This window comes from Buteo buteo, chromosome Z (genome assembly GCF_964188355.1).
Source record: "Buteo buteo chromosome Z, bButBut1.hap1.1, whole genome shotgun sequence".
Taxonomy (NCBI): Eukaryota; Metazoa; Chordata; class Aves; order Accipitriformes; family Accipitridae; genus Buteo; species Buteo buteo.
In genome coordinates, this window is record NC_134204.1 from 46,269,443 (window position 1) to 46,281,769 (window position 12,327).

At 39.9% G+C, this 12,327-nt stretch overlaps 1 protein-coding gene across 4 annotated transcripts in view; it reads left to right on the top strand.

Moving 5' to 3' along the window:
- Positions 1-12,327, top strand: part of DAPK1 (death associated protein kinase 1) — a 94,734-nt gene that overhangs the window by 30,568 nt on the left and 51,839 nt on the right. For 2 of the 4 annotated variants that reach the window (XM_075021417.1, XM_075021418.1), the window contains exons 2-3: positions 3,053-3,450; positions 12,024-12,245. In XM_075021417.1, the coding sequence (XP_074877518.1) occupies positions 3,335-3,450; positions 12,024-12,245 (338 nt within the window). In that variant the 5' untranslated portion in view covers positions 3,053-3,334. The remainder of the gene's footprint in view (positions 1-3,052; positions 3,451-12,023; positions 12,246-12,327) is intronic. The other 2 variants (XM_075021420.1, XM_075021419.1) reach the window with 1 other exon arrangement.

The following is a 12,327-nucleotide window of genomic DNA, read 5'->3' on the forward strand; positions in this document are numbered from 1 at the left end:
GAAACGAATTCACGATTGAGGGGGGAAGAAAGGAAAGGAGGGTGAGGAGTAGGAGGTGCCACACTCCAAACTCTCTTAAATCGTGGACTTGTCAGTTTTGTTGCCCCTGCCATTGTTTTTAATCAGGAGGTAAACTCATGAGACGGTTGCAGCTGTATGTTTAAAGCAATAAAACATTTTATTCAAAGGTCTTCACTGGAAAGCAGATGTAGTATTACATTTAACAGATGGGAGTGATTTCCAGGAATCTTCAAGTGCTTCCCAACATGATTGTCGTATCAGTGCTGAAAAGAAAAATATTACTCAGAGAAATAGTTTGAAGACTTCTGTGTGAATGCTTAAATCTTCTAAAGTATCCATCAGTATTAAGTCTTACACATTTGCATAACGTTTTGTGTGAGGTTGTTCTGTGTCGTGTCTTGATCATAAAGTAATGATTTCACGTGTGGGTTTTTTTCACTTATTTTGCATCTGAATTTTATAAATCCCTCTTTTATTGGCTATGAAAATGAAAATTATAAGGATTCTTTTTAATGCCATAAGAAATTTGAAGACAACCTGGGAAAACAGAAATTAAATTCATTCTACAAAGACCTAAATTGAAGGAAACTGAGTCGTAGGAAAATTTTTTTTCCCCTTAAAAGATGGAAAATCAATAAAAATGTTAAGCTGAACTTAAGACTCAAGTAACGTAGTGTATAGACAACTTGGGCAGCTTCAGAGGTTAAGCTTAAGGACTGTGCAGAGTCTTTAAGATTCATCTTTCTTGCAAAGCATTTTCTTCTGAGCAGGTGGCTTTTGAAGGACTTAATGAAATCTCTGCTACACTATGGAGTTGTTATCTGCCAATTTGCGTTTATGGATGTTAACTCTTATTTAAAGTCCTAGGTAAACTTAATTGTTTTATATATTTAAACAATGATGAAATGCCTTGGTAAACCTTGACTGTGTCTCACAATTACATGCTTTGTGTGGCAATTCAGTTTGAACAGTAAGTATTTGTTGAAGTGTTGTATATACAAGAGACTCTTGCTTGGTTTGTACAGAGCTTTCTATTCTTGCTATAACTCCTGTATTCTTCTTCCTTATTATTTTGAACTAAGACGAATGGTATCTTTATACAGAGACAAAGCAATGTTCAATGCAGATAGAGTCTTCAGAGGTGATGTTCGTCATGTGATTTATTTTTATTAAATTTGCTATACATGTTTCTGTTTTAATGCTTGGTTATATTTTAATCTTTGCCTTTATTTTGGGTAATTAAAGTGTTCTTGAACACCATTTACCTTTTCCTATACTGTAATGTGTGATGCATCTTGCCTTAAGTACTTACCTAAACATCCCTTTAAAGTGGTGAAGTAAACCACGGTTCAGTCACATCTAATGAAATATCAAGTAGGTGGACTACAGAAGGGAAATACAAGTGGCCTCTGTTTCAAACAGAACCTACGCTGCTATTTTTTTCAAGTGTTTTCATAACTGCTTTCACATTGAATCATACAATAAAGCATATCTAACTTTGTGTTTCGTAATTCCTTCCACTCTTCTCCCCACTTGGAGGTCATATGCCAACGCTCGGGAATTGCAGAGAGAAGATGTATTTGCAACTTTGTGGGGAGATCTGGTGTTACCCAGTCAGAACACATTTTGCATGCTGAAATCTTGTTCAGTTTAGAGCCCTGACTTGAAACAAAGCCTTCCTTAAACGGGAAAAAATGTGAAGGTGCTCTGCTTGGATAAAAGAGAGGACTGCTCTCTTACTCGTTTACATAGCAGCCATACTTGGCAAGGGCTATGCATTAGCCTTCAGGCAAAGTACATCAGCAGGATGCAAACGTTGCAGGCTTTTTAACTCTTAATTTCTTTTTCAGGGTGCTATGTTTCTAATTAAAACCCTTTCAAGAACAGTAACTCAGTTACTGCCTACAAAGATAGAATATATCAAATATCTATCTGTTCAGTCCACAGTATAGTGTGTATAAAATAAACCATAAGCAAAATCTGCAGTCATATTTTACTATTGTATCCTGTTTTTACAATGCTCTTGTGATGTATAAAGACATAATGACATATTTATATGTACACAGAGAGTGGGTGAAAACATTTACATGTATTGCATGTAAACAGGAGGGAAAGAGCTGGACTTCTTTTAAACTCTTCCTTTGTTCCACTTCACAAAATTAAGCCTAATCATCACGAGATTACATTTCTTCTAAACTTCTTGTTTCTAAATGCGAACAATTCTTCAGTCATCTGCAGCTTAATTTTACTGTCAAATTGCTGATACATAGGATCCACTTTCCATCATCTCTGTGTGATGGACTGTACTAGTTAATAAGTGCTTTTCAGCTCAGCAAATATATGCACAGGTGTGTGCATGCATACATGCTCCGACAGTTCAACTTGTTTGGCATTAACTAAGTTGAAAAAATTTTGTCATACTTCTCTGAGTAGAATGAGAAAATCCCAAGAAGATCAGCCCCTTTTCTTTAGGTGAGGGTGTTGGGGAAGGGTCACGGGAAGGTGTACTGGTGTGCTTGGCCTTACTTTCAACATGTGGGTACAGTACACTAAAAATGTCCCAAATCTAGCTGTCTTTCTTCATCCCCTTTTCTCTGAGCCAGCCAGAGTCATCTGATTAATCTGCTCATGCTTAACAGTAATTACCATTCTGGGGAGCTGTGTTCAGTGAGATGCGATCTTGACCGAATCTGTATGTGGATAATGTCTGTGTAGTGAGCCTTGGCAATGCCAGTCACACCCTTGATCACTTGCCTTTTTAAATGCATGGTCCAGAAACTGGCATAATAATACTATGATGAACTGGTATCATGAAGACACTCTGTAGCATAGTCTTCCATTCAGTACTGAATATACATGTACACAGACGAAGAACTAGTCTTCTGTATTTCCATCTCTCCCTCTTTTAGTCCATCATCCCATGTAATTAGTCCTCTAAAATTTTTCATACATGACTCAGAGCAATATAAAGCACGTAAGAAATAATAATAAACAGTAAACAATGTGGTATCTTTCTTGTGCTCTGTCATAGGTAAAGTTCTTTATCATGTCCTGCCTTAGGACTAGTGACTCCTCTGGGCTTCTAAGAAGACAATGAAGAGACTGAAAAATCACTTTCCTGTAAGCTTAGTAAACATCTGAAGAAGTCCATTAGCAGCCTCATGAAATTGCAGAAAGCAGCAGAACAACAGAGACCTCCAGTTTCATCAGCCTAATATACTGAGACTAACAGCACAAGAGGATTTCTGCAGGAGATAGATACATAGCTGAAATGCACAATGAGTTTCTTTTAAAATAACCAAACCACAAGAATATGAGGCATGAGCTTATAAAGTGCTGGAGAAAAGAACAGGTTGGACAAATTCCCTACTTCTGTGATTCTTCACTTTCTGGTCCATCCTGCAACCTGACTTCAGTTATACAGTTATGGTAGGTAGTTTAGGCTATGGATATCCTTAAAAAGTTAACTTAGTTCACTTGCTTTTTACAGTGTTTGAAACCTCAGATTCTGACTGCGTCATCTTGTGGTATCATCTGTCATAGATACTATCAGACTGTTTCTATTAATTTCTTTAATAAGTTTACAGTTACACTGTTTGGACTGTATTTGCATAGGTAGTACAGCAGAGGTGTCAGTTGATTTATACAGGCAAAAGATGGTATCTGATAATGCAATGTTTTTTCTAACTGGAAGTATTTCATAGAGTAATAATACAGATTATTTTGAAAGTTGAGGGGGGTGCTTAAAATATTACATAAGGAAAGAAGTCCCTTTTATACTTTGGATGTTTTGGTAAAGTAACTTTAAATGAAATATTTGGTATATTCATACTGAAATATAATCAAACTATTTTATCATCACATACATTGAGTCACTATATTGGGATTAGGGTAATTCTGAAACTTGGTAATTTGACACCAAAAGATAGTCTAAATCAGAAATTAGGAAAGGGAATTTAAGAGACACTTATGGAGTTCATGAGTGTGTAAACACATCTATGCATAACAAGGAACTCAGAAGTTAGGAAATACCAGTTGTCAGTACATTTGTTTGTCTTTGCTTTATAAATCTGATTTTTCCCTCTGCTTCCCCTTCCTTGCTGTCCTTGCTCTTTTTGGCTTTGCTGCTTTTCCAAAATATTTCTAAGGAAAGTGTATCAGCATGCATCTTACTGATGGGTATAAATTACAACTTGATTTAAACTCCATACATGTTGGCAATGCACCGCCCAATTGTGTAACGTGTGTTACTCTTCTGCCCTTGTACTTGCAGTACTCTGCTATTTATAGTTTTATGATCAAGTTTGAGTAAGTCCTTGTATTTGCTTTTCTATATTAGTAGTAGTTGGAAAAGACCAATCCTACCAATGATCTCTGTGGTGCAGCATCAGATTTCAGCTGGTTTATTCTCCTCCTTAGTCACTCTAGCATTTGAGTATTTTCTCTTCAGGTTAAATGCTGTATCACATTTAACTCCTCTTTCACCTCTTTTCTTTAGTACTGGTTTTTTTTCACTATGGCCAGTGTGCCCTTTCCTGTAACAAGTGTTTATGTGCAGCTTAAATAGGTTTACAGTGATGGGTAGGCTTTAGGTGCTTGTGGCTCTTTCTCCTACTGAGTAATTAGGTGCTGTTCCTTCATGTTACAGAGTGGACCAGTACTTTGAGTGCAGCCGCTTAGACTTACTGTGGACTGTGAAAATGCATTTCTCCACCGGGGACACAAAGCAGACAACTCCACTGTCAACTGAGATGTGTGTGTCTGTGCCAGCACTTGAAGTGTAAACTTGTTACTTATGTTGAAAACTGTTTTGCCAGAGCTGTTGCAGGGGGAAGGATAAATAGCCTAATCATCTATCCAGGATCCATGTATCCTTCAGATACAGCTGTCCTGCGATGTTCCCATCTTCATGTTTGCCATTTCTTTTCAAAGCTCTCCAAGGCTTGCAGCTAAATAATACTTCTAGCATTCTCTCAGCACCTGTGCTAGAGAATTAAACATTGCAGGGCAAAGGAAGGGGCACAAAAATTGTGAGCACTGTACAAGTATTTCTGACTTTCAGAGCCTAAACAAATATGCTATGAGCTTATCAGTCAGTCCTGCATTCATTCCCCATCTGCCTGTGCTCTTTGGTTGGCTGCAAAATTAAAAACATGATTTGGGGAAAGGGCCCTTATGTTCCCTAACATGCCCTCTGTGGGGAAAAGAAAATATATGCATGCACACTTAGAGAAATTCTACCTGGCAAGACACCTTGTTTTAGAGTATCCCAGTTTCTTTATCTGTCAAGATCAATAAAGATTTTTCTTTGTGGGCATAATACTGGTAGCTAGCACTAAATCTGCTGTTCCATGAAACAGATTGTCTTTTGAGCATAGTACGCATGAAATACTACCGCTTCCCAGTCGCATCTGCTTGGAGTGCTCTATTAACCCATTAACCATGGCTTACCCCACCCTGCTAATGCTGATAATAGCTTATCTCCTCAATGGGGTAAGTGCAATGCTTTGTGCTAGTGACTCTCAGCTGCAGCACTGTAAGCATTACACACACAAGAGAGGCTCTCAAGTGCCTCAAAGTTTACCGTCTTTTGCAAGACTCTAAAGGGAGAGAGAGGAAAGAGGTTGCCTCCAATTTGGCATTGCAGCTGAACTGAAAACGTTGTTTTGCTTTATTTAGAAAGTGGAGAGGTACTTAATGTAGCTATAACCCTTCACAGTTTGTGGAGAAGTCTTCCTTTCCTTTGTAAAAGACTCAGTTAGGTACTGCTGCCTCACCGGAGAGTTTTGTGAGAGTTAACCTTTATTAGCAGAAGCAGCTCGGATGTCCTTGATGACAGGCAGCTGTATGTGGCAGTGGTGACTGATGGATCTGCCTGATGCTGAGAGGCAACTGGGGGTGGAAATCACCTGCTCAGTTGGCCTTCCCTGCTGCAGATCTCCAAGGAAAAACAGGTGTTCACAGTCTGCTAGTAATTGTTTTATTGGGGAAAACAAATGGCTCTGTGGTCGAGTTGCACTTTCTTTCATGGGCTAATCTAATAGTATTATGTAAGTCTCTTTCTGTTGGATTAGTATAATTTTTAAAAGAAAAGCAGTCAAATAGTAAAAGCAGTTGGATCTTAATATAGAGTTAAGTAGTGAATACCAAATTTTTAAAATAGGCACTTTTTTTTTCTAAGTGTCAGGAATGTACTAAGACGTCTTACTACTCTGATGTCAGCATAACACCTTTTCCTTATTCCTATCCCCTCCTCCTATTAAACTTTGTCTTTTGAATGCAGTCTTCAAAAGGTGGCATGGAGAATTCCCCTATGTGTGCCCTATTGTGGCAATAAATACTAGAAAATTGGTCCCTGGGTGTGAGAGACTGCAAGAGTTAATGTCTGAAACGTTACGGTGGGGCAAGTTCTGCTTAACGACAAGCGCTGCATGACAAGGAACCCTGCACAGCAAGGAATCTGCAGGTGAAAAGCAGCCGATCAGCAACCGGACTTCAGCAACCGGAGGGGAGGGAGGGCTTGCCGGAGGGTGCGCAGCTTCCTGTTCTGACCCGCTGAGCTGAGCGGGGCAGCTCACCATGCGTGGCCAAAGATCAAACAACGGTCATGCCTGCAGGGAAGGGGAGACGACCCCCGAGACGACCCCCAAGCCCACTGACCCACTTCCCCAAGGTTCTGAAAGCACAAACTGCGCATGACACCTAATTAGCCCAATGGGTTCGAGTGGTCGCCTGAAGGAGGGGCGAGGAGATGATAGAAGGACACAAACTGAAGCCCCCACATGCTCGCACACCCACCAGAACTGGACCTTTAGACTGACTGGACCAACGCTGGACCCAGGGCTGGTGAAATCTTTCTCTTTTCCTCTTTCTGTCTTGCTCCCTCTTTCTCTCTCCTTTTCCATAATCCCTACACCCCACCTCTTTAGACATCAACCGTTGGCCAAGGAGTGGCCTTGGACTAGGAGTGGATCCAGCCGCCCCTGGGCTCCTCTCTGAGAAGGAGTCTAGAAAGCAAGGGGGTCCGCTCTGAACCTCGTGACTCAACGGGACGGAGGTCCTTATTTTCTTCCCGGAACTGATTTATGTGGCTGCCACAGATTACACGGGTTACTGAGGTAGTTCCATGGCAAGTCCTGTTGCAAGAAACCCTACAACCTACTGTTATGCCTCCCAAGTTTAGGTTGCTTCTGCCGTGAATAAAATGTTTAACTGATCATTTGGTGTCTTTTTATCTTAATTAGCCTGAGGGAGTTCTGAATTCCACACGAATCCCTGCTCTGGCCAGCCCACGTAGTGACACTGGGGGTTACTTGAGCATCTCTGTGTCCAGCTTAGACCTCTTTCGGAGGGCTCTTGGGGCAAGAGTTTCACACTGGGAAGAAACTGGGAGTTTCTGCACCAGCTGGGAAGACCTGGTGCAGAAGGCTGGGAGTGGAGAGAAATATAAGGTGTCTGCCACCCCTAATCACTGTGATCATCCTTCTGGGAAAAAAATGAAAGGACTTTTTTTGGTTTTTCCCTTTGATTCTAAAATGTCTATCTCTCTAGTTAAAACTGTCTATAATTCATGCTAATGAGTAGTTATCTTGTAGTTGTATTTAGTAGTTGTTTTGTGATCCTGCTAAGCCACAACCAATAAAGGGTGGAGTATAGGTGCTTTATTGGTGATTCCATCACCTTGCTGCATAACTTTTGCATATATATATGTGTATTATGAAGGGCAGTGTGTCATCTTATGACGTAAAAAAGATGGAGAAATGTAATGATTAGGTAATGGCATAAGCACTTGTTCTGAAGCAAGTCTGAAGAATCACTGGGTATGGAGATACTGTGCCAAGTGTCCCAAAAAGAGTGGATTTAGGATAGTAATTAACTGCTGGTTGCATAAGAATTACAAGATCACAAACCAAATTACTGTTATTAGTAGAAGTATTTGTTCTCATGTCAAGCTGTCATCCTGCTTCGCTGTTTAACCTAATTCTGCCACATGGTAAAAAAATTATGTCAGATACTTTATTAAGTGTGAGTTTGTGATTTACTTCTGGGGGTTTTTTTCAGTGTAATTGTGTCCTAAAATGGCAATCATTTTTTGACCCCACCCACTTTAAATCGAATCTACAAAAGCAAGGGAACTTAAAAAACTAAAGGGCTTTTCTGGCTTTGAAGGTGCTGTATGAATGAAAGCTGGATCTGAAACTGTAGGATCTGTGGGAGAATATTACTGGGTATAAATGTGCTAGCCCATAGAGAGCTGACTTACAACAGCTTGTCGCTTCAGTTCTAGGGTTTAAAACCCAGTAAATACCCTTTGATTTATATCTCTCCTCTGCTTTTAAAACAGGAGTTTAGAGAGAGTTGTAAAATGGTGTGGCTTAGGGATCCCAGGCATGAAATAGCCCCTTTGATTGCAGCTTAAGTGTGATCTGCATGTACAGCATTTAATAACAAACAACTAATTGTGGTGTTATGTGCTGAATACCACAACAGCAACAATAAGAAGGTTATTTGGTGTATAACTGGCACTTACTCTAGATACCTCTTAGTTGGTAGTTTTCTTGCAGACTTGAGCAATGTCAAAGATTTCTGGAGCCTGACATCCTAATAAACTGTGAATGGGACCAATCTATAAAGCCATGTGGTTTTAAACAACGTATTGGTCTTCTGATAACACTTTGATATTGAATTGTGATAGATCAGGACATCCTTCAAACAGGTAGTTGTAGTTGGAGAAAAAAGTAGAAGAGCGAAAAAATAAAGCTACATAGCTCAGAAGAGGAGGAGAGAGGAGATCTACTTGTCTTACCTGGTCCCCTTTGTTTCAGTAGGTCACCTTCATGCTGCAACATCATAGTTGACACATTATCAAAGTAAGATTAAACAGCCTTAGCTTTAAGGGCATTGGAAGCATGAAGTGGCTTTGGGGAATGGTGTAATTCAAATATGAATAATCCTGTGGAAAAATCATCTTTCTTTAGCTTACAGGTCCACAGCCAGTGCATGTTTAAAAACACTTGCAGAATGTTTTTTTATTTAGAAGGAAGCCCATAATGCATTACTCTGTTCAGTGAAGAAGTGCTAAAGAAAAAAAATCTGTTAGGGCTAAAGATCAGAAATTCAAATACCAGAATTTTCCAAAAGTCAATGATACATGCTTTGTCAGTGAAACATAGATAACTCTTAATCCCAGTCAACTTTTATAATTAAATCTTTTTGAATATCAAAATATATTGTATGTCCACGTACTTCAGAGTTACTTTTCAGTCCCAGCCTCTCCAGAGCTGATGTTAACAGTAATTTTGTTTTTTAGTCTTTTGGGTTTTGTTGTTGGGTTGGTTTGGTTTGCCTTGTGGGGGTTTTGTTTTGTTTTGTTTTTTTTAAATGAAGCAGTAGCTTTTGCCAAACTTATGAGGTAAGCACTGATAAGAAAGTGGTTAGCCACGTAGCATTCAAGCCTATGGATGAATCATAAGCAGAAATATTTTTCTTCCGCTGTCAGGCAGTTTAGGCTTCTAGCCTGAAGACCAGGCAGGTGGCCAGAAGGCAAGCAGTGGCTTTTTAATTCTTTCTAGTCTGTGAGCTTGAGTAGCTGTTCAGGGTTGTGGTGATGCCTACACCTGTCTAGTACCCGACTTGGCCGTTTCTCTGAACTGTGAATTTTCTGAAAAGCTGATTGCTTTTTGAATAAAGCTGAATATCTCTGTGGAGATGTGTGTGTTGTGGGGGAGAGAGTGAGAGAATCACCACTTTGCCCCCATGTAAGCAAGGGCCAGAAAACTCTGTTTGCACTTCTCTGCAGCAGTGCAAATACCTAAGCGCGTGCTCCACTCTTGTCTGTCTGTCTCACAGGGCAAAATTGCTCAGACCTTGGAGATCAAACCCAGAGCCGCTGTTGCAGGAAAAGTTGTTGCGGAGTTGAACTGAACTAAGCAGAGAAGGTTGATGTACCTTAGGGTACCTTGTCTAGCCCTCTGCTACCAGTTTAGGATGACACAGATCTTTCAGAGGTCCTGTGCGTTATCTGCCAGTCCCATATGAACCTCTCAGGTGTCCAAGAGCTGACTAGGTCTAGGCAAGTGGAGCAGGTTTTTCAGCCTATGTGTAATGGGGAAGCAGATACAGTGCAGTCTAAAGCACTGTTCTGTCCACTTGGTTTGTAATAATAATGTGTTGGGCCCTGTCTTGTGAACCTGGTCCTTGACAACTTTGTGCAGAATTGGTGGGGCGTGGAATTTAAGGCAAGGATTTTTGTCATGCAACATAAAGTCATCTCACAAGTTCATAAACTGTTTTCTGAAATAAGGAAGAATGAAACTTGAATGGTGATCATAATATTGAAATAAAACAACACCTCAAACTTAAAAGGCTGTTGCCTGCTTCTCTCGCAGTTTATTTCTTTCACTGCCTGTGGCTACATTCAAAGGCCTCCGAGCTGGTGGCGGCTACTCTAGAGTCCCTTTCTAGCCATTCACAGGAGAGGATCCATCTCTGCTCTGCCTTCTGCAGGTGACAGTCATTTAGCCTCGCCCAACTGCCTATCCCAGTTCAAGACAATTTGTCACTCAGGGTTCTGTATCGGGTCAGCATAGTAATGGTGGCAGTGGTGACCCAGCAGCATAAAGTATTCTCAGCTGATCAGCCCTCTAAATTGAAAAATCATGAGCCTGGTTTTCCCTTACAGCATTTTATTATCTTCATTTATTGCATAAAACTCAGTTATCATCTTCTATTTCTGTCATGCATTCCTTAATTGCTTAATTACTCTGTCAGTGTATGTGGCACATGTTCATTCTGCTGTAATAAAGTAGTGTTGTGCATTCAGTTCATGCATGGTATGCGTAGCTTTGAGTGATTCCCACTTGGCACTTTGTCATTATGTAATGCCCTTTTTGCAGGTGATGCATCTTCCTAGACATCTGTCAGTTGTAATTAATTAACCACTAATATAGGTTAGCTCCTTTTCCAGGTACTGGGTGGAATTATACATGCCTACATGTTGCATCACTGTGTAGATAGTTAACCCTAGTAGGCTTAGCTTTTAACCGCTATTCTAAGTCCACTTTAGGGGACGCCACTTCTTCAGTTAACAGGGTAGGCTAAGTTCAGAAAATTTTCTCATTGGTATCAGTCTTGTTATTCTGCAAATTCTTCATACAGTGAAGTAAACCAAGAACAGAATAGCTAGAGAATCCTCAGCAAGAGATTAAGAAAACTTAGAAGGAAAACTTCCTTTAACTGAGCATTAGATTCCTGGAGATTTCTGATCTGAAGTAGTACATCTAGCAGCAACAGGCTCATATGTCAATGATAACATGCTGGAGTCAGCTGCTTCCCGGAGTTTCTTCTGATTTGTAACACAGTCACGGGTTTTTGTTCCCCAGTGCCTTGGTACTTTTCTCACCTTCAAACTCTTCCGACTTAACAAGATGATATAATAACTGTAATTCTTAATATTACTGTATTTAGTCAGTGCCTTTAAAACTAAAAACAAAAGCAGCATCCTGAAACAGAGTATTGTTTTAAAAACTTTTAAAAAAACCAAACGTGAAGGTAGAATAAAGTGAATATTGACAGATCATATAGATTGGAAGAAACTAAGGACTGTCTCTCTTGCAGAACCAAAAAAGAATTATCCTCAACATGCATATGGAAGGAGAAATACAGAAACTATTACTTTTCTCCAGTAATCCCCGATGCACATATTTGCCAAAAATCCAATGGTCTACACAGCTGTTACCTTTTACTTACGGATATGCTGAAATGTGTATGTATGTACGTTTGTGTGATGTAAAAGCAGTACCTTAATGTACCTTTTCTGCCTCTTCTGGGGTTTTTTCAGGTGTTATTCTAGACTGCATAAAAAGCAGTAATGTACTTTAGTCAAGTTGGTAATTCAGAGGTACAGCTGTTTTCCCCCACCATAGTAAATAGAGGCTACTCTTAACTCCCTTGAACCAAACACTCATCTTCGCTCTTTCTCCTTTTTTTTTTCTTTTTTTTAGTGGGCAGTTTGCTGTAGTGAAAAAATGCCGTGAGAAAAGCACTGGTCAGCAGTTTGCAGCAAAATTCATCAAAAAACGGAGAACGAAATCCAGCCGGCGTGGAGTGAGCCGGGAAGATATCGAGCGCGAAGTCGGCATACTGAAAGAGATTCAACATCCTAATGTGATCACGCTGCATGATGTTTATGAGAACAAAACAGATGTCATTCTTATTCTGGAACTGTAAGTAGCTCTAGAGACCTCGGGAGGCGTAACAGAATGTTTGTTTGTTTGTTTTTAAAAAATAGACACTTTCTCTGAGAAT